The sequence below is a fragment of the Theobroma cacao genome, chromosome 4 (genome assembly GCF_000208745.1).
Source record: "Theobroma cacao cultivar B97-61/B2 chromosome 4, Criollo_cocoa_genome_V2, whole genome shotgun sequence".
NCBI classification, from domain to species: Eukaryota; Viridiplantae; Streptophyta; class Magnoliopsida; order Malvales; family Malvaceae; genus Theobroma; species Theobroma cacao.
The window spans coordinates 18,408,480-18,431,307 of record NC_030853.1 but is presented as its reverse complement, the minus strand read 5'-3'; the positions used below and the strand labels follow the sequence as shown (position 1 = coordinate 18,431,307).

Genomic DNA, 22,828 nt, shown 5'->3' with positions numbered 1-22,828 from the left:
AGAAATGGTAAAAAGTAATTAACTAACCTTAACTTAATATCAAATTCAAATTCTAACAGAAGTTGTGACAAAAATTTTTCTAACACTGATACTATCCCACAATACTGTCACAACTTAATGAAATATTCTTCTATCACAATTGGTGGTCAAATTGACCAATTGCCTACCCCATGTACTACCAATGCTAACCAACAAAAAAATTACTTCCTTGTTGAGCTACAAGGCCTTTTGTTTCAACAGCACTCTTTCTCTCTCCTTCTCTTAACAAAAAGAAATCTCCATACTAAATTCTTCCTTCTTTCTCTCTCTTAAGGTTTCAATAGCACTCCCTCTTAGGGATACAACATGATTTTTATATGAATGCTTGTTGAATAACAGGAATAGAAGGTGAAAGAGATTTTGGGGAACAATGAAAATATTTTAATTTTTAATTTTAGTGGAAGAAAAAGGGAGAAGAAGATGATGGAGTTAAAGAGAGGGAAAAAGAAAATAATAAAAGAATTGTGGGGGAGATGCAAAGAAAAAATATATTTTTTTTATTTTTTATTGAATTATTTATTAAAATTTTATAATATTTAAATTTAAGTCTTAAAAATTTTTAATTTTACATACCGTCAATGCATCAATATATACCCAAAGAAATAAAATAGCAACCAAAAAAGAGGAATTATATTGAAAAAAAATTAAGAAATAGGCTACAAATTAAATTTTACTATTAGGATCTAGATGGAAATAAAAAATTAATATCAAGAGTACTTAACTAAAAAAGATAGAATAAAAATTGATTAAAATGGATCTACTGCAAAGCACAAATATCTACTTTTATTCTTATATGGATCATGATTTTACTATTAATTTTATAATAGGTATAATATCTAAAAAAACCTCTTAAATTATTTTACAAAATTCAAATAAGTTATTTTTTTTTGTTTCGTTCAATCGAATCTTTATATTTTTTGTTTAAATCAAATAAATTCTTATAACTAACGGTTAACTAACTACCATTAGTTAAAATAATATTTATCATTTTTATCCCATGTAGCATTAGAGTGATATGTTAACATGTAATAATAAATGATGACGTAACATACTGATGTGGCATAATAATGTGATCATGCAGTGGTTTTACCCTTCATGTTAATGACACATTAGTGTCACTTAGTATAAAAATGATAAAGATCATTTTTTACTAGTGACAATTAGTTAACCATATATCATAAGAACTTATTTATCTCAAAATAAAGTTATAATAACTTGATTGAATATAATAAAAATTAAAAATTTATTGCAATTTTTTTAAATAATTAAAAGACGTTTTAAAATATTATGTCTTTTTTATATTTATCCTCTAACACTATGTTAGAATAAACACAATATATGAAATGTTAATAACAATTATTTTTATATCTACTCGGACAATAAATACTGCCCGCTCCTTAGCATTTTCCAATCTCTTTGGTCTTTGGTATTATAACCGTCATCCGTTAAAATCATTAAATAACAATTGTCAAGTTCTGTTGCAGAAAATTTCTTTTTCTTTTTTCTTGTGTTTATAATAAGTGGGGATTTCGTTTCATTAGTAGTAGTCGTTGGTGTTGGTCATATGTATATGGTGTTTCCTAGTCTCAGCCAAGCATTTTCCTCTTATTAAATGCAATTCTGATATATAAAACTCCCATTATATTATGCCAATGAAGATTCTCCATTGAAGGCTAAACCACATCAATTTTCAACAGGAAGATAAAGGGGCGGGAATAGGGAATTGAGCAGCTGCTCTACATGAAAAGTGAACTTTACCTATATATAATTAACTGGCCAACTGAAGAAATCTTAGATTGGAGAGAAAGTAATGAACTGATCACATTGGTTGGTTTTTCTGAGTTGCATATCATATTAATTAATATTATTTTTTTTTAATTCCTTCCAGGAATTGGTGGAATAGGGAGCCCTGGAAGGGATGGCAGGGGTGGCAGGGGAGGGAGTTGAGGTAATGGTGGGAGGTTGGGAAGCAGGGGACTTGGTTGTGGGGTTGCTGGCTGTGCAAGTGGAGGTGGGAATGTGGGAAAGTTTGGTTGGCCAAACCTCAATGTGTTTTGGGTGTTGACTTGCTTAGAATCTTCAACACTTGGTTTTTGGTTGCATATATTTGGTTGTTTCAATGGCTTGAAGGCGAAAAACCCAGCTGAGAAAATGTGAGTGCCTTGCTCTCCTGACTTGAGATGGAGTGACGATGAAGTTGCTGTTGAGGCCACGGCACAATATGGCTCACTGCTACGGATAAGTTTCACTGAACATCTCTTGATTTTCTTGACATGTTTGCCAACTGAGAAAGGTAAATGAACTTTGAAGTCTCCATGCTCATTGGTTCTCACTTCTTGTCGAAAACTAGGCCTCGAAGTCCCATCTTTACATTCCACCGCAACAGATGCACCTGCACAAACAAAATCCTAGCGAACTTGTTAATTTTGAGCCTAAACAGATCAAAATAGAAGGCTAGGAATTTGAAACTGAAAGAACTGACCTGAAATCAAATGTGCGGCCTTAGAAATATCCTCTTGGAAACAAGTATCACAGTACACAGTTCCAACAACAACAGCAGAATGAAGCTTACGGCTAGCCTCTGAGAGATTATTGATTGTTAAACTAAGCAACAATATTAAGGGAAACCAAGACATTTTCAGCCCTCCCATCTCTTCAAGAAGCTCTTTTGTTTATTCTGATTTTAAGAAGAAACTATATAGGAGACGCCTTGGACTTTAATCTTATATTGAAAAGTTTGTACAAGGCATAAACGATTAGCTCATCAACCTTTTATAGCCTCACCCATCAAGCTTCTTAATGTAATTCATGCAAAAACCAGTCAACTGCAAACTGGTAGCAGTGAACTCAGGTTTAATTTCTCCACCTCCAAACAGCTCAAAAGGAATGCATAATTTGGAATGGAAGGTTTCAGGCCGGCAAACTTTGATGGTTGCAATTATGTTCCATTTATTGAATTCGTCCCTTTGATAGTGTAAATTCAAAAATGTGGGGTAGTTGGATTCCTGCTGGTTCACGGCACACTTAGAGCGGCCACAGATGTCATGTGCCAAGGCCATGAAAAATACCGGGAAACTTGAACAATGGGAATATATTTTATTTTTGCTGCATTTATGTTCTTCACATTTCAACCTGCTTTGCAAGCCAAGCACCCTACGTGTTTAGTTTCCCTCGTTCCCAGGAAATGCAATCAACACATAATCATTGGTTAGGAATTGTAGGTTAAGCCATTTTAGCAGGTTTTCCAATCATTATTCCAAATGAGGGAGAAAACTATACCCCTCTCTTCCCTTCAAGTGTGTGTGAACAGCATTAAATTCGAATTTAAAAAAAAAAAAACTCTGCTAATTTCTTGGTTTGAGTCCAAGAGATTGAAATTGGGTTGGGCCTGCGGATTCCTGGCCCCTTCCTATCATTGACACATTTAGAACAAAAAAGAGACACTATCAACAAGTACAGTGACAGTTTAAAACAAACTTCCTATTTAACAATTGAACACTGTATGAATTGATTTAACTATTCTTGTTTAGATTGTTGCCTTTAATGTTCATAAGAATTAAATATTAGTAAGGGGAGGGAGGGCAAAACAAACCGCAATCATACTTAGAGTTTCTTTATTTTTCCTTTATTTATCTTCTTTATCCCAAAAAGTAAAGTACTCAATTACTTCAGGACCATTCCATCTTATTGCAATTGAACGGTTTTTGTTGGAGGCATGGTCTCATTATTCAATATTTAATTGGAATACATTAACATAAAGCTACGATCATGGATATACCTCTATAATAAGAAGTCTTAACTTTGAGAAAACGAGACATTTGAGAGAGGCTTAGAACAGCTAGCAAAGATAATAAGGAAGACATCAAACAGGCGACATGGGTTCATCATCAAATCTGAACTTCCATGCCAGATCCCTCAAATTTCATATGTGTAACTTTGTCTAACCTTTCTTTCGTTTCTTCAGCTAAGCAGTTCTTCTTATCGCCAACCAAACCACGCCTGAAATGAAAATTGCGGTCAACATCCACCCAACGGTCCATTCTATTTTGGTTCACCTCCATGTTTTTAAGCCTTTCCAGGCTGCACCTCCAGACAACCTTGTATACCTCTTTCTCCTTGAGAAATATGGCTTTCCAAGAAAAGAAGCCAACTTCTTCACTTGCTCTTTTGGATCTCTCTTCATATCTTTATTTCTCAAGAAAAGTATCTTCACAGGATTCTTCAAACTCTCCATCCAATAGTACAAAACATGATCATGGAATGGCCCAAAGGCATGAACCCCTCTGCAAAAGCTCTCAAAAGCTTCATTGATCCGCCATGGCGTTTCTTCAAAGGCAGGCATTGAATTCATGAAGTGCCACAATAATACTAATGCATTTTTAGGGCATCCAGTGATATACACAAAATACCAATAGATTAGTTTTAGAATCAGAAAAACCTTGTTTTCATTAACAAGATGAAGAATTAATATATATATATATATATATATATATATATATGTATAATTTGTACAAATCCTATCACTCTTAAATATCTGCTAAAATCCCTAAAAATATGCTGAAAATAAATATGAAAAGAATTAAAAATTTTGTCAAATATTATTACTTAAAATATGGAGAATATTGAATAATGAAAATATCCTGTTCCCTGATTTGAAGATAATGGACATATTCTGCTCTTTGATTGATAGATACCCGTTCGCAATACAAGCAGAGTTCTTCACAGACTATGGCAGCATAGGGTAAGAAAGTTGCTCCATTATTACATATTTATTTCAAGGTGATGTTTTAAGTATCTAACAATTTTTAATGAGGCTTTGAGCAAAAAAAATTTTGTTAATGTGGCAAAATATTTTCCAGCACCCCATGAAAGCTTTGGCTTTCCCGTACAGTACCATCTTTTCCTGTCAAGGCTCTACACTTATCTTTCTTAGTGAAACTTGTGCATTTATAAGACAAGCTTGTAGCAATTATTCTTTGAATATACTTGCTACCTCATGGCTTGATTTCCCAGCATTACAAGTTAACTCATACGGCAACTTGTTTAAGAATGTTACTTCATAAGCAGGGTTAGGGTTCATCATGAAGTAAAAAGCGTCCACCCCTTTCCACCCTCTGGCTGTTGTTCCATGGAACATACTCATCCGATTTGCCATAGCCACCGGAACAAGTTCATCGGTTAACTCGGCTAATTAAGGCGAAAGCCTTATCAAAAACGGTTCCCTACGTCTTTGTTCCTTCAGGGCATATAACAAGGTAACCTTTTTCTAATAGCTTTTTGATTATGGAAGCATCGGTGGCTCGATCAAGACAAAGGCGAGCGGTCTTGATGGGGGAGATGATTTCGGAGAGACCCGATATAGAGTACGTCGCGGTAGGGATCGGACGGCATAAAGCGACGGAGAGCGCGATGGGGTCAAGCAGGGTTCTGTGAGAGCAAGCGAAAAGGACTACAGTTTGACCTATTGACTTTTTGGTTGGTTGGGGTGGGGTGCCTTTGATGTGAATTCTGAAACCAAGTGGCCACATGGCATAGTAGACTAATGGCGTTGGTAGGAGGATGCCGACGGCGATGCGGAGGCAGGCGAGGAGGAAGCCGACTGGGATCCACAGAATGGTGAGAAGTGCCATGAATGGGGTTGGGTTTTGAACAAGCCGGCCATCGTGGAAAACTATTGGCTTTGGCAGTTTGTCATGGCTTACTGCTCCAGCCTCGGCCTTTGCTGGAACCACATGGCTTTCCTGCACATGAAAATTTCATCATTAGCAAAATCGTTATGATAGCCCATTTTATTTTTAAAAAAGAAATTTTTTTTATTTTTATTTTCATTTTCATTTTTAATATGAAAGAAAGAGGAGAATTTAAATAGAATAAAGGACAAAAAGAGGACATTAATAGCCTTTATAATGCATTAAATCGAATTTAAAGCATTAAGTTAAATAGGTCCATTTTATGACTCTTAATACTAACTAGTTTCTTTATGATTTGACAATTTATGTATCAAATTAATTTAAGAGATGCAAATTAATTTATACTTCTTTCGGTTCATTTTAAATTAAATTTTTTAAGATGATTAATTTGGACAAACTAGCTATCTTATTATAAGTAATTAGAATTAAAATACAAGTTATACTTAGCAGATGGCGGAGACTTAATTAGAGTATGGCATGAAAAGTTTAGTCCTTACTAAAAAAGGGAATATCTTAGTGTTAGATGGCATACCTTTCACAACTTCATAAAAGGATAATCAGTCTTTGGATCCCCAAGAGCTATATCTGGGACAGGCTCACCCTTAAGCACATACTCAAGTGCATCAGCCTTGTTCTTCCCTACAAGAACCCCTGGACTCTTCACTAAACCAGTTGCTCTCCCTCTAAACACATGAATCTCAGTTCCCATAACCCTATCGGCCCTCAAATAATCATTCAAAAATACCTCCACTATGACCCTCGGAGTCGCCGTAAGCACACATCTCTTCCCACATGAAGCGAAAACCCGGATGCAAATCACTGGAATAAAACTTTGGCAAAACAGCTCTAGCCACGGATTCAATATCAGATACTTTCATTCCTACAAAGGTTGCAAAGATAAGAACTCGAATATCGTGTGATTCGGAGGTGAAATAGTAAAGGGTTCCAGCTAAAGGGGAAGCTAAAAGCAAGAAGAGAAGCCTTAATATGCCACCAACTTCAAAAGCAACTAACGCAAAGTAAGGGAAAAAGCTACGTCCTCTTAGTAGGGTTCCGTCCATGTCGACGACGACCGTGTGTTTTTCACGTCCGATTGATGCACATCGAGCAATGTTTGGAAAAATTAATGGAGTAGGGTTTTCTTTTGTTTTTGCCATTGTTAGCTAGGCTTTCAGAAGAAAACTTTTCTTGGTATTGAAGCTTACTTGGTTGTGGCATAGGTTTTGAGGTTTGCTTGAGTTATATATACAGAGAAGTTAGAGTTGGTGGTGCCAAAATTTCCAAAACATTTCTTTGGAAACAACGATTTGATTATTTTCTAGTGGTCTTCCTTTCTTTATTAAGGCTTGTGGTTATCAAAGAGGGTTGCAGTGGGCTGTAGCTGAGTATGTTTTTCATTCAGACATACTGCAATAACGGACAGAAAGAATTCCGCATTGGATTTGGACAGCCCTCGTGGTAATAACAGTGAGCGTTTTAATGCTGCCGTGACCAGTTTTTAGGAGCTAGATATCCCAGTCTAGCATACCTCATCTTTTGTACCGTGTTTGATCACATCAATTGTCACGTGTACTAACATATCATCTTCTATGTCGTGTTTCATGTCACCTGTCACGTGTATTGTCACGTCATGTTTTGTCATATCATTATGTCATACAACTACTAGTTGATTGATTTCAAGACTTAATTGTCTGAATTTCTAAACTCAAGTTGACATTTGCTATACTATCTTAAGTTTGAATATTTAGTTAGTATTATAATACAATAGTGTAATTTAGTTAGAATTAAACTATGAATAGGATTAGCTTATATAAATCATTCTTTTTTATAACATATACAATTTAATTTTCTCATTAACATAAACAACGTTCATGACATAAGATTTCTCTTCTTGTAATAATTTGCATTCTTTTTTTTTTAAAATGCAAATAAATACAGCAAGGACAATTTTTTTTCTTTTCTTCCAATAATAAAATTCTAACAAGTATGTTAGTTTGTGTTTATTTGATTAAGTATATTAACTCAATTAATTAATATTACTTTTCATTTTGCAAATTTATTTTTAACTAACATGTGGCAAGGAGACACAAATGAATTTAGTTAAATTTGTACTTCACGATTAATGATTTATTATCCTTCATTTAATGATTACCTTCTTCAGCCATAGCAGCCTTAAATTATTTATGAACTTCTTATTCTCGTTATTTCATTTTTAATTCAAATGTTATACCCAAAGCGTTAATCAACTTTTCTAAATTATTCAAAATTTAATTTATAGGGAAGAATTAAATCTGATCATATTGATTTCTAATTTAATTGGACCTTGCATAAAACAAATGCTCAAAATTAAAGGAAATACTAAATTATTTAGAGCTTAGGATAACCTATTATTAATTACTGGCTCAACCCTCTATTTTCCCCAGTGGAGTCACCAAACTATTATAACATGCGGGTCCGAAAACCCGATAACTAGACTTCGAAATTTAGAAAGTCACCACCAATTTTTTTTGTCTAGCTGTGATTGGTCACCTATTGATTTTGTTCTAGTCAATGAGGTCCTAAATTGATTTTAAGTCTATCAAAAGAAAAATGAACTGGTCTATGAGTTCTAAAGTGGGTTCAAGAGTACGGTTACCTACGGAGAAGGAATAATACCCCCATGACTTCTGTTCCACAAACGGTACCGGTTAATCACACTTATCCTATTTAAACCTCAATTTTTATTTATTTTTATTTATCATTACATATTATTTATTTATTTTATTACATCAAGTTACAACTTATTATTACATCATGCAAATGATGCAGTCGTGAAATGCATAGCATAAACATGAGCAAAATGTCGAATGAAAACCTTTTATTAAGGTTATCTCCTAAATTCACCCATCAAACTAGTGGGACTTGGGGATAATCGCTCACCTAGGGAATTACTTGACAAAATTCGCCTTCGCAAGTCTACCAGGTAAATCCCATTATTGGAGTAATCATCCATGTTTAAAAATAATATTTTTGTTAATGTAAACCCTAATACAAGCAAAAGCCTTTTATTAAAGACATTTTTTGAATCCTCGCATTGTACTGGTGAGACTCAAATATACCCCTTCACCTAAAGAATTTTTCGAAGGAACTCGTTTTCTCGAACTCCCTCGAAAGGTCCCATCATTGGGACTTCAATTCGTGTACAGAATATATCTAAATACTATGACATTTGAATAGCATAATGATAATGTGTGGCATGCTATAAATTATGATACTAATCATTATTTATATCATATGCTCATTGTTATTATTTATCATTTTATTATTTCCACTTTTTATTTCATTCCTATTTTATGTTTTTTTTTTTCATTTTATTAACATCCTTTTTTTTAATATTTTAAAGAAATGTTTATTCAAGTTAACATATTAGGGCTTAAGATTAAAACTCTCCCATCTTAGTGGTGAAGTTTTAAATCAAGTTTTTTACCTTGGAAAAATCAACTCTTGCTCCCTCACAGAGTACTGCCTCTTTTTTCCTTTTCTCTCATTGCATGGTTTGGTTTTCTGCTCTACGATATTTTTTTATTTTTTGATCGTGGTATGCGTCCAGTAAAAAAGCTAGGATCTTTTCCTTCTTTGATTTTCTAAGTTTTCTTAGGGTTTTCTAATTTTTGGTTCTAGTTTTTTTTTCTCTACCTAATTGTTGTGTTTTTCTACGGTTTTCACCTCTTCAATCCTTCTTAAAAATCCTTTGGTTCGGCCTTTTTATAAACAAGGGAATGATTTTCAAAATCCTTCATCCTTGTTTGCTGTCATTGGCAGTGTCTTGGTGGTTATACGCTACAAATGGCAGCGTCCCTTGACTTTTTTAAAATTGACTTTTAAATCTTCATCATATGGGAAAAAGGGGAAAAATAGATAAATTTGAAAAGGTAAAAATCTTAGTGAGAAATGATGTCCTTTTTATTTTTATATAGAGAAAAAAGTGTTGAGTCTTAGGGAGGTGAGAAAGGATGACTGCCTAATAGTCCAGCCTTTGCTGGTTGTCACGACAATCGAGTCTTGGCATGGTAGCAATTCAATTTTTTCTTTTTTTTTTCTTTTTTTTTGGTTTTTACCTCTTTTTTTCTCATATTATTTTCTTCTTTGATTTTACCCTAATCTTGGTTCATTTATGTTTTAATCCATTTTAAATCTAATTTCTTAATTGAATCTGAAATTAAAAAAAAATAATGTAGTAAAAGTGGGTGTCTACAGTCTCCTAAAATAATGTGAAACTTATACTTATTAATTAAGCCTAGTATATAAATTCTAATCTAATATACTAAGCTTATCAAATTTAAAATTTATAAAAGTAAGTCTACTAACCTAATAGCCCAATATGCTAATTAGCAATTGAAGAGGCAAATAGAAAATATGAAGAAAATAAGAAAGCTTCCCATTTTGTACAGAACACATAAGTAAATAGACATTTCATTTGAGTTTGAAAAATTGTTTTCTCTTTCACTCTTACACGCAAAGAGTAAGAGAGAGTCTATTTGGAATCTGCTTCAAATTGTTGAGGTTTATTCTTATATATATATATATATATATATATATATATGACATTGTCACTATTAATGTGCATCTTTTAGTATGTCTAATGTCTTATGAATTTTATTTAATTTTTTAGATTAGTGAGAATTGGATGATATACAAAGTTCTTATTAACTATTAGGTGTCTCTTTTTGTTTGACCCTCTTAAAAATGCTCTAATTCCGCCCTTGAAATTTCCAATTCTAAATAAGATAAAAAAAATGCTCTATACTAACATATAAATTAAGGGTTCAAATTGTATCAACCAACAAAAAATTAAATAAACATAGCACATAACCTCATTAGTATTTTATTTTTTAATTTATTTTAAATTTTATTTATTTATTTTTATGTATATAAGTATATAATTCATGCCAATATTCAACTTCCTAATGCAACAAAAAAATAAATTTGTATAATAAATCTTTATTTAAACATTAACATTACGGATATAATCATATAAAACACCTATAGAAAATTAAACATAATGCAAAACTATATCAAAATTTCTTTGTCTACAAGATATGTGACCATCATCTCACTCATTTATTCAAAAATGAGAAAAAATGAGAAAAAGTTTTTCTATTAATCAAATTTTTTTATTTGAACAAATCACTTAAAAAAATTACAAAGCACTTTAATAGATTAATTAATTAATCCAAGTGGCCTAAGTCTTAAGTCCTAACATCTAAAGGATTAATTAATCAATTAGACTCTCTTAAATATTAACTCTTTAGATCTTAAGTTTTAATTACATAATTAATTAATCATATAATTTGTAATATATATTTTATATTATAAAATATAAACCTTACGTTTTTCTGCATCCTACCTCTCCTAATCTAATTTATTAATCTAAGTGGCTTAAGTACTAGCTCCTTACATCTAAGTTATAAAAATTAATCTATTTAAACTACTTAGTAACTTAATGTAATTATCCTAATAATTTGGTTAATTAATATAATTTTCATCACCAAAAAATTAACATAAGTCCCTTAAAGTTTAAAATTTGTAATATAAATATAGATATATAATAACCCCTCTCCCTTTAAAGCTTAAAAATTAAAATAAGTCCTAATATCCTATAAGGCTCTAAGCTTAAAATTTGTACTACTGTCCTGGACTTTGGATTTTGTGAGTCTTGAGAGTTTGTGATTCTAGCAAAATGAGACTAGGATAACTAGTTGTCTAAATCCGGACAAATTGTGTAACATGCTAGAAATTAGTGTGTACTTGTTGATGTATCTGGACATTCCCAAGTCTAGATTCTTTAGATGTCATGGGGTTATTATTCTTTCATGTTCCTTATGTAATTAATAACTGACTAAGCTATGTGTTAGTTTATGGTTCTAAGCATCAATAAATACTTACTTTCAAAATATATATATATCAAATAATTTAATTATCTAATTTCCATCATCAAAAAACTAAAAATAAAGTTAAAAGTTAAAATAAATCCCTTAAAGTTTAAAATTTGTAACATACATATAATTATAAAATAACCCCTCCATTTTTAAAGCTTAAAAATTAAAATAAGTATAATGTCCAATAAGACTATAAGTCTTATCTAATTATCTAGTTATCCAATTTCCGTCCTCAAAAAATTAAAATAAGTCCTTTAAAACTTAAATTTTGTGATACAAATATAAATATAAAATCCCTCTCCCTACCTTCAATTTGGTCATTTGTCATGACTATTTTACTATATATGTAAAAACTTATGTCACTAATTCATTTTATTTTAGTATTAAAATGTGTTGTATTCTTTTTATTTTGATGTCAAAGCAAATGTTTAATTCTTCTTCCAAAACAAGGTTATATTAACCATATGAAAAATATAATACCAATAATTTTTTTCAAATAAACTAATAAATGAATCTAAAAATTAACTAATCAATTAAAATCAAATTGACCAACTAAAAACAGTAAAAGTAGGTTAGGTGTAAAATTCAACCAGTTGGGTTAAATTTCTATATAAAACCGGTTAAGTCAGTTGTGGAAATTTTCTAATTGAATTAACCGAATGCTCACCTCTACCACCATTTATCTTTAGGTACTTCATCGAGCAAAGTATCTAAAAAAAGATTAGGAAAGTTATTAGACGGCTCCATAACGCAGAATAATACTAAAAGATGTTTTCCAAATAGCCAAACAATCCTTCCTACAAGTTGATGATATCCTTCCTGCACTCCTTTATATGATAATACAAGCCCTCATTTAAGGAACTGAGGATAATGATAGGGAACCCCAAAAAAATCCATAAACCCAAATCAAAATTATCTGGATCTTTACTGAAGGGCAGGCTATATTCTGTTTTAAGTCGATGATGATTTCACAAATTTGGCAAATATCTCTCTACAACACAGACAAGGTTAGCTGAATTTTATTTACAGAGTTTTTCTTTTGGGAAATTCATTAACTTCAAGCTATACTACATACAGGGCCTCAGTGGAAAATAAGTGTTTCCAAACAAAGGAGAATTCTAGAGATAAAAATAGCAGCACCAGTTCAAAGACATTGTTCACAAAACCTCCTTATCATAAAATGCAAGAAGCTGCTTCAGATGAGTATGCCAAGCACCAACATTTTGCCCATCAACTGTAACCCAATCTACAACAGTTGATGCAGGTTGCTCCCACCACTCGTCAAGCTGTGGCACAACGTTCAATCCCAAGGTTATATTAAAATACAATTGAAGGGGAACAATCAAGAACCTTTAAATCAAAATAGAATTCTTGGCAATAAAAGTTGATGATTCAATAAAAACAGTAAATAAAAGAGAAATGAACAGAAAGGCCATAATGATTGACACAAACAAACACTGTGAAACATGGCACATAGGCGACTAACAAAGAAGGAAGCTCAATTGTTGAGTGAAATACTTTAAAAATAATTACCATTGGACTGTTGTAATTCTTTTGGAAACTACAAAAAGCTAGAAACTATAAAGCAAAGTATTTTGAAATTTTGCATAAAACATTTAAGTGTGATACCCAAGTCAAAACCATTCCATGTTCAAAGCAAATACCCTCTCAGTCCAAGGCATCTCCAATCAAACTATCACGGCTCCCGACCTCAACTACCCACCCCACAACTCCAGCTCACTCTCTTGAATACAGACAAATACAATCATTTCCCTCTTATTTCATGAACAAAATTCAGATAGATTGCATATAAAACTGAAGAAAAAAGTCATATGCAAAGTGAGAGACATATAGATACAGCCAGGGAAACATAAGGCAGTTACTTACCAAACCCCGCACATATTTGCAGTCCTCCAAGCACTTCTGAGCATTCAAAACTGCAGATTTAAGTTCAGGAAGCCATTTCTCTGTGACAATTTTCTCTTGCTCAGCAGCCAAATTCAAACAATAGTTTGTTGTCCTGCATCATGTGGCAAGTAAGCACACAACAAATCGTAATCTAAGCAAACTCTATAACACCAGTCCATCTAATGCAAATATATGTATCTTTATATATTTTCTGTCCGAAAAATGTATACTGATCATCAAAAAGTCAAGGTACAACTTATTCCCACTCTGTAATTAGGAACTTTGACAGACCACACATGAGATGTAAGATGTGTTACCATACTAATTGCTTCTTAAAAGTTAAGGCTCTGTATTCCTACTGATTTTGCTTCTAAAAGCAAAGAGTTAAAAGTTTGTTAGGATACAAAAGCATAATATTTTCTAAAAAATTGAAAATAACAATTTGCATTACATGGATAAAAAATCATGATTCTTTTTCCTACGTAAAGACGTAACACAAAAATCGGTGTTAGTTCTCAGCTATTTCTTCATTTGAACCAAACTGATTCTGCCTTTTACTAGTTGCTATTCCTAAACTTTCTGCCTCTTAAAAAAGTGCTGTAAAGTAAATGCAAACAATGAAAAGAAAAATCATAATTAATTAAAAATGAAAAAAAAATTACTAAAATGCAATGCTAATTGTAATGTATTGTGAAAGTAAAATCATATATTTTGTTATTTAAAAAAATTATTCATTTTTATTTCTTTAAAAATATTGTCTGCTTTTGTATCCAAATGAAATTTCCTTTTTATTCTTTGAAAAGTGAAAGGCGAGAACAAAAGCAACCAAAAGATACCTAAGAAAGAAAATAGCATAAAACAAGTAATCAAATGGAGCACTATCTGTTGATACAAATGAAGAAGAGAGAAAAAGGGGGGGAAAGAAAACAGAGAGATGGCACAAGACTTCGAAGAAGTCAAAACAGTAAGGCATTACCTTGCATATTCTTGTTGAGCACAGTAAGCATGGTTCAATAGTGCATGGCCACTTTCCACAAGATCCTGCCGAATATGGACCAAATTTATTGCCTTTGCCAATTCCTCCAACACACTAGCCTCGGAACCACGAAGCTTCAAACAGAACTCCAGACACTCTAACACTGATGCCAAACCAGCATCAGAACCCTCCAAACCTAACCATAAGAAAAGGTCATTAGGTTGACAACAGTTCTAATTAAAAGAAAGAAAGAAACACACCTTTAAATGGGCTTCAAGATCATTCAAATCATCCACAAGCAGGCTAACATATCAAACTTCTAAATGTTAGAAAGTGTTTTCAAAATGAGAACTGGGTAATAAACCAAAATAAATCTTTATTGGGTACAAACCAAAAATGAATGTCATTTAACCTTTTCAACCTCATCTGTCAATCAAACACCCCTCAGCACAGTAACCAAGTCCATTCAAAACCACAACCATGCCTAATATGAATCTACCCTGCATCATTAGAGAACAAAACTCACCAGCAGGGTATTGAAGGGCGGCAGAAACACGGCATATGGATGGAATTGCAGATGGATCCCTGGCACCAGCCCTTGCAGTCAACAAGGCCGCATTCTTCTCTGCTGCAGCCACAGCTTCAGGTCCTGTAGATCCATTAGCACCCATGGACTCCAGAAGTGCCTGATAGGGAAGTAATGAAACAAAACAACTGAGACATGTAGTTGGAATTTGCAATATATTATAGAAGACACAGGATTCAAGTTCATGTAAGCCAGATTTTTCACAATATCTCCACAATTTTTACGAGAGCCAGCCATAGCTCACAAAGAATGAATGGAAAAGGAACATAAAGTCCTTTGACTTGATTCATAAACCAAGAAAAAGCTTCAAAGGATGAAGGACTGAACAAATCTAAATATCTAATAATTACATTATATAAACAAAGAAGACTTTTACTAGGGGCTTCAAAAATTACATATGAAAAAATCACATCTAAATATATATTAACCGCAGAAATGGCTAGGGTTAAAAAAACCATGATAGATCCCTTAACATGAAACAGGATCTATAGTTCCTAGATCATCTGATGAGAGATATGAGAGTGTGTACAAAATTAAAATCCCCTGAAACAACTGCAACTCGTTTAATGTCAATAGACATGTAATTGATCAAGAAATATAAAACTTGGTCCAAAATATAATGATAGATGACAACTCAGACTCTATTTTCTGCAGACTGAAACCACCCATCTGCACTATGGTCTCAATAAGAACAGGTTATGTCACAGCCCAGTTCATCATGCCACATTGCATCCGAGACAAAACAACCAAACACCTTATTCAGAACAAAAAATGAAAATTTTGGCTATTTACTATAGCACTCACTAGTTTAATATCTATTATATTTATGATTGAAAAATAATTGTACAGTTAGAGTCTTACAAACCTGCGGGCTTGATGGAAGCATATAGAGACTATTATCAGGACTTCTATAAAATGCAGAAACTTCTTTATCAATAAAATCTTTTGCACGGTTTGAAATGTCTGCAACAACATTGCATGCTGGAATAATGGTGCTGGAAGCATACTCCCTCGCAGCTAATGGCTGTTGATTCCAGAATGCAGCTGCATCCTTTAAAACAAAATAATTCAGAATAAGTACCTACATTTTTAGTTGAATGTAGTATATGCTCAAAACCAAAACCAAACTAATAAAATGACAAAATATCTATATCAAGAAAACAAAACAAAATACTTTCCACACTTAAATCCACTTTTGTTAAACATAAGTGAGATTGTCTACACTGTTGATAGTAACTGTATCATTTAACTGGTGCTACAAATGAGTACTACACATATATCTCCAAAAAACCCAGTACAACATCAAAGTCCTGCTTTTTTTCACCCACTGTTTCTTCTTGAAGAGCTGGATACAGATAAGCAACCCCAAAGTACATTCTCCACTATTTTGGTCAGAGAAACAATGAAACAATATACATGCACAGAAAATTAAGTTATAGATCATTAGATCTGAGAAAATGGTTTTATTCTTTTTTGACTAGTAAGATACTTTAATAGAGCACTACAAACCAGAAAAAAAGGCTCAAGTTGACCAGATAATACTATGAATCCTCTCTGAAAAAGTAGACTAAAAAGCCAAAACCAATACTATCTTAAAGATTAAACCGTCATACAAGGTCCCAAATTGGTTTGAAACAAATACTTATCAATGGGACAAAGAAGAGACAAAGTAATCCAAGAGAACATGGATCAAGGAAGGAAGGCTAATAACTTATTATTCCATGAATTTAACCACATTAAGTAGCTCCAAGAGCAGCTATAAATTAGTAATTCGTTCCAAGTAGCATCACAGATGCACTGACATATTCCTATTGCTGTGTTTTAGAATAAATATCAAGGATGGATTACCTTACCATATTAGCCTTCAGTAGAGCAGTATATATGGTTTCAAGTTCAGATCTACGAGAATCAAACTCTTCAATCTTCTTCCACTTCTTTCTTAGTGAATCTTCTGCCTCTTTCCTCTCTGCACACAATTTATTCAACCGCTGTATTTCAGACATTAATGTATTTAAGCTTGCCTTTATTCCAGCAGCTTCTCTCTCCTTGGCCCAGACCTCCAACTGAGAAAATTAACCATGCAGTTCATGCTATCTGATAAAATAAATTTTAAGAGAGAAAAAGGGACATGTAAACATCTAATCACAGATGCTTACCAAAAGAACTAGTAATGTTTGCCATAAAATTATTCAGGAATTACCTCAAACTGTCTAAGACTGCCAACATTCTGCGTTGCGGCTCCAACAAGTGAGTGTGAAGGAACTACATCACTACCTCCTTGCAGACGTTTTATAAGCTTTTGGCACAAGTCCCTAGCTTCTGCAGCTTTGTTGAGGGCATCTTCAGTAGCTAAAAATTGTTGAACATGTGCTTTCTGCAAACAAAGACATATCTTTAAATCAAGCCACAAAAAAGTAACTGAGCAGAACCAAACATGTATTTTAATAGTTGGGAGGGGGGAGGCACGGTGTAACAACCAAAACAACTGCCCAACCCGCATTCATTCATCTTATACAGATTGAATCTAGTTCCACAAAGCCCCTCAACCACAAGATTAACAGATGAAAGGCCTACACAAAGGAGTGGAAAATAAATGTAATAGCAAAATCCATTTAAGTGATTATCTCAAAAAGAAAGAAGACCTGTCTTTCAAGAAGTTGGTTTTGTGTTCCTCTAGAAGGTACATCCTTTCCTATCTTCCCATTACCATAAAGTTGATAGTTTAATGGTGAGCTCACATCTGGAGAGGAAACATCCATAACTCTGTCGTTCTCATACTTGTACCTGATAAAGATATTAAGTAACTCTTATCTAAGATGCATTCAAACAAAACAAGCAACCAAGAAACCTACCAAAAGATATTTGCATGAATAAAACAATGCTAGGAGGTATATTCTATTTTAGACAATTGAAGACAGATGAAATCAAAATATTCATGAAAAAGAAAAGGGGCAAAAGTGACTATGGACAAAACCTGAAAAAGATAAAATCAGCCTCTCCTAAGAATAAAAACCTTATCAGGCGTCCTAATGGTACTACGTTCCAACAACACATTCCACACAGAATGTGTCTTTGCTCTCAAGGCCCACTCATAAAGGAACTTAGAAGCTAAAAGTAATTCAAACAATTGGAGGATTTATATGTAGATATAATTGGTGACCAAAACAAAAACCCAAGTATGTCACTCACATAAAATGAGAGAGCTACAACCAAGTACTTACAAAAGTCATCCTAGTTGCAGCATTAATGATAAAATTCACCATTTATTTACCGTGCCCTTTTCTTCTTTTTAGGTAACAGCAGGATCAAATCAAAGGAATAACTAGCCAAATCAACACTACAGCAAATAATCACTAGGAAAACAAATTGCAGCTTTAAAACTCTCAAAAACAGTACTAAGCAGACAAAAGTACTCACCAATTTGTGACCATACAGCCATAGACAAAGCCTGATAAGTAGAAGAAAAAGGAAGGGAAGGTGATCTGAAATCCTATAACCACCAATAAGAAAAAAAAGAAAGTACAAACCTACCTTAAGATTTCGGCATCAGCTCTTACATCAACTTTCTCTATTTCTCTAGAAACCATAGTTTTAAGCCTTGAAGTGTATGTGGTAATTGCCTGAAGCAATTGAGGAGGACTTTTGAGGCAATCTACAATGACAGTTCTAACTTCATCAGGTATCTCCCCATCAAAATCAAAGCCTAATTTGGTAGCTTCTAATTGAGGACTCAAATGGATCCCAGTTCCTTCATAAGCTGGAAAAGAAGTGCGCACTTTTTCAATCATGCATTCTACAAGAGACTCACATGCCTTGCGAATATTTCTTTCACGCGTTGTTTCAATAAGAATGACATCATCTGCAGCTTTAGTTCCCTTAACAGTTGAATATACAGCTTCCTTTTCACTATTTGCACTGAAGTTGCTAACCATTTCAACAGAAGAGTCAACACTTGACCTTTGAGCATCCCTTGCTAGAGTTACATATTGATGAAGACGTTTATGATACTCCGCAAATATTTTAGCTGCTTCATCACATTGTTGATCATAAGCTTCCAACATCACCTGTTTGTGCCTGCAGTAAAATAAGGCATGTAAAAATACAAGAGCTGCTAAAGAAATTTTACTAGAAACAAAATACACAGAGTAGTTTTAGTTTAAAGCATGCTAAGGTCATGCTTATAATATCTGAAGTTCACAATAATAAGGACTGTAATCATGCTTGGATTAACAAGAAGCACATTAATCCTCATTTATTTGTTAATATCGTGCCATAAGCAACACCCATCACCAACCATTCATAACTTACAAAATAAGTCCTCTTATGCAGCTTGACAAAGGATAGGAGCACATGAACTCTATTCTACTAGTAACTGTGAATCCGTAAAATCAAAATAAGAAACAATTTTATCATCTCAATAGGAGAGCTAAATGTCAAATCCATTGAGCAAAGTACCTTGAAAGAATGTGAGTAAAGAAAACCATAGTGATACTTTTGGCTGCCAAAAGCCCCAAATCAAATAATACACTAAAGTGAATAAGATGGTCCATAATTTCAGAAACACAGTGACTCTAGTTAGAATTAATCACCCTATAAGGCATCTCCATAGTCAATACAGAGTCAATCGAAACTAATCCAAGTCAGCAAAACCAGATCAACCAATAACTTAGTGAACAACCACTCTACGCACACAACAAAAGTCGGATAACATTATAATGTTAGGAAACTAAGTAAAGAACATCAATTTTACTGAGCTTACTGAAGATATGCTCTTAAATATGGCACAATCACACAAAGTGATGCATATAACCAACCTCGAGTAAGGGGAAAAAGGCTTAGTTTGATCTTCTCATAATGATATCATTAAAAGGCCACAAATTATAACACAAATCCCAAAATATAATGAAACTTATATAGTCATCAAAAAAATCCAATGATAAATCTACCAATTCAAAGGTTAAACCTTCAAACTAATAAAGAGAATGTTAAAGCTGGCAATTTTCAATCCTATAAAATATTGAAATTGCATGTCTTTTGTTCAAGGGGAAAAACGTCCTAAAGAATTAAGCGGGGAAAATAACCTGTAATGGGCCCTTTCATCAAGCATTCTCTTCCTTTCAGCTTCCTCTCTGGAAACCTCCAACATCCTCGCCTTCAAATCTTTCCTCTGTCTCCTCACAATATTCCTAAGCCTCTCCACTTCCTTTGCCGCCGCTTGCCGTTCCCTTACGGCCGCTTCCCTAATCTCCGCCGCACCGGAACCCTCCCCCCCACCACCACCAACCACCTTCTCTTTCCTCCTCCCCCCTCCTTTACTCCTCCCCTCCTCTTTCCCCAAATTCCCACCACTCTCTGTACTGCCCCCCCCTCCTGCTCCTGCTCCTGCTCCGCCGCCGTGGACGGTGATGTTTTTCCGGATATTTTGGACTGTTTTCTCGGATTTAACACGGGTTAACAAGAAATGCCAAATGGGTAACATGTTTCCTCTACAAATCTTGCGAAGCGAATCGATTGAAGGTAAATTGGACTTGTTGGAAGAAGAATTATACGGTCCTAAAGGGCGGTAACCCATTTCCTTTTGCAGCCATTCCAATATGGCCTCTGGTTGTACATTTGAGCTCAACATTTTGAATTCAATTTCAAAAATGATCCCAGAAAAAAACGAAAATTTGGGAAAAAAATGAAATTTTTGGACTAAATTGACATCTGGCGTTCTCAATTAAACCCTAATTAAGCTAAAAAGGAAGGGATTTGGATAGATCTGAGAATGAAAAAGGCCAATGGCCGGCAAAAGGGTAGAGGGAAGAATGAGGAAGCTGGTAGAATGGCAGTATTGTAATTTCGGGGACGTTTATTGAACTTTTATTTTTCGGATGTGAGAAAAAAGAAGTTTAAAATGGAGGTCCCGCTCTTTCTACACCGTGGTGGGTTTTCTTTTTCTTTTCCTTTTCCTTTTCCTTTCTTTTTTTTTTTTTTTCTTTTTCTTTTGCATGCATTAGTAATTTTTTATTGATGAAATAAATGCTAAAGAGGTCAAATTATTATTAAATATTATGTACATCAAATTAATGGATTAGCATTTTTTTTTAATTTTGGTGTTGTTAGCATATTGTTTTAATGGTAAAGCAAATTCTCAATATCTATAATATTTTGGCTGCTATTAAAAATTATCTAAATTATCTCTTTTTATTTTACGCATGCTTTTACGGTACGTATTTATGTATTATATTAAAAAAAAGATTCATTAAAATGAGAAATATAGTTGTTGTTATTGAATTTTGTGTGTCTTAATTTTTACAAAATTATAATTAAATCATTTTTGCTCATTCAAATGAGATTCATTAAATTATAATTGTATCTTAATTTAAGATGAATTTTAAATCATTTTCAAAATAAAAATTACAAAAGCATACAAAAATATTTTTGCTCATCTCAAGATTATTAGGTAAGCTCTTATTACCATGTCAATTATAGTTAAATGTTGTCGCCTGAGCATACATTAATTCTTTACCTACTTATCATTTTTACTCACTCTACAACATTTAGCAAGATTAAAGGGGGAAATTTACAATTTTAATTTTTTTAAATTATTAAAAAAATATTAATTTGTATTCTATTTAAATAAATTTTTATTCTTTAAAAAAAGAAAAGCAGATAGGCAAGTTATTTGGACTTAGAACCTATTTTTGTAATAAGTAGATTATAAGGAATTTGGATACTTTTTGATAAATGGTGAAACCTCTAAGTGTTTATATCTTTTTTTGAATTTCTCATTTCTCACTTTTTTTTCCACAACTCAAATTGGTTGCCAATAAGTACGTTTATATAGACTTCCAAATATCTCTTCTTTAAGGACGCAATCTTTTCATTAAGGTAACTCTTTGTCTTAAACACACTTTTACATGTTACAAGACATAACTTTTGGATTGATGTACTTTTCTAATAAGTACCTAATAAAAACACTACCTTTCATAATATAAGATATAACTTTTGAATCACAATATAAAATGATAACTTTTCATATCATAACCTTTGAGTAGTAATGTTTTTCAATTGTTTCATAACCTTTTATATAAAAAAATCACCAACAATCCAATAATCACAATATGTAACATAACTTTTCAATCGAAATATCTTTCTAATAATCACTTTATCAAGAGGCAACTTTTCATATGAAAAGACATAATCTTTCATTTTAAAAGTACACCAACACCAAAAGCATATATATATATAAAGATAAATTGCTCCTACTTCTTCAAGTTTTAACCATAATTCACTCAAATTCATTGGTATTTGAAATGAACATTTCACCCCAAAACCCTTAATGATGATAACAAACTTAAGAAAAGGACTAAAATAACTCTTAAATAAAAAATACCAAAATCTTTAAGAAGTTGGAAACCTTTAGTTTCTTTCTTCTTCTTTTCTCTCTAAAATTGTTTCTTCTTTTTGAATTCTCTCTTTCTAAAACCTTTTCCTTTGAACTCTCTCTCTTTCTAAATCCTTTCTTTCTCTTTGAAAGTCTCATCTTTTTCCTATCTTCTCATGACATTACCTTTCTTTTGCATTCCCTTTCTTTCTCTTCTCCTTGTTGAAATCCTGACAACTTTAGTCAGCTTCTCCTTAGCCATTTTTTCTTTTTTTTTTCTCAAAAAATTAAATTAAGAAAATTATAATCACTAGAAATCTAAAACAGTACAATAAAACTAGT

At 32.9% G+C, this 22,828-nt stretch overlaps 2 protein-coding genes and 2 pseudogenes across 3 annotated transcripts; all 4 read right to left on the bottom strand.

Moving 5' to 3' along the window:
* On the bottom strand, positions 1,666-2,855 carry LOC18601768 (cyclin-dependent kinase 12). The gene is made up of 2 exons (XM_007032822.2): positions 2,522-2,855; positions 1,666-2,431 (listed from the first exon to the last, which is right to left on the bottom strand). Exons 1-2 carry the CDS (start codon positions 2,688-2,690, stop codon positions 1,914-1,916), a joined length of 687 nt encoding a protein of 228 aa, XP_007032884.2. The 5' UTR covers positions 2,691-2,855; the 3' UTR covers positions 1,666-1,913.
* On the bottom strand, positions 3,927-4,798 carry LOC108661590 (annotated as a pseudogene).
* Positions 4,744-6,923, bottom strand: LOC18601767 (annotated as a pseudogene).
* LOC18601762 (AUGMIN subunit 5) lies at positions 12,546-20,995 on the bottom strand. Of its 2 annotated transcripts, XM_018120235.1 has the most exons (11): positions 20,199-20,995; positions 18,926-19,191; positions 18,649-18,769; positions 17,760-17,901; positions 17,318-17,491; positions 16,971-17,180; positions 15,983-16,168; positions 15,058-15,217; positions 14,532-14,727; positions 13,535-13,667; positions 12,546-12,933 (listed from the first exon to the last, which is right to left on the bottom strand). In XM_018120235.1, the coding sequence occupies exons 1-11, from the start codon at positions 20,741-20,743 to the stop codon at positions 12,805-12,807; spliced, it is 2,262 nt and encodes a 753-aa protein (XP_017975724.1). In that variant the 5' UTR covers positions 20,744-20,995; the 3' UTR covers positions 12,546-12,804. The 2 variants fall into 2 exon arrangements, with proteins under 2 accessions (XP_017975724.1, XP_007032877.2); XM_007032815.2 differs by having other exon boundaries at positions 18,649-19,191.

Bases quoted from the DNA above. Each gene is read 5' to 3' on its own strand.
- LOC18601768 (XM_007032822.2), bottom strand. From the start codon at position 2,690: ATGGGAGGGCTGAAAATGTCTTGGTTTCCCTTAATATTGTTGCTTAGT. The intron at 2,432-2,521 runs GTCAGTTCTTTC...TTGTTTGTGCAG, and splicing joins GGCCGCACATTTGATTTCAG to GTGCATCTGTTGCGGTGGAA.
- LOC18601762 (XM_007032815.2), bottom strand. From the start codon at position 20,743: ATGTTGAGCTCAAATGTACAACCAGAGGCCATATTGGAATGGCTGCAA. The intron at 17,181-17,317 runs GTAATTCCTGAA...TAATTTTCTCAG, and splicing joins GCAGTCTTAGACAGTTTGAG to TTGGAGGTCTGGGCCAAGGA. The intron at 16,169-16,970 runs GTAAGGTAATCC...TTTGTTTTAAAG, and splicing joins CTCTACTGAAGGCTAATATG to GATGCAGCTGCATTCTGGAA.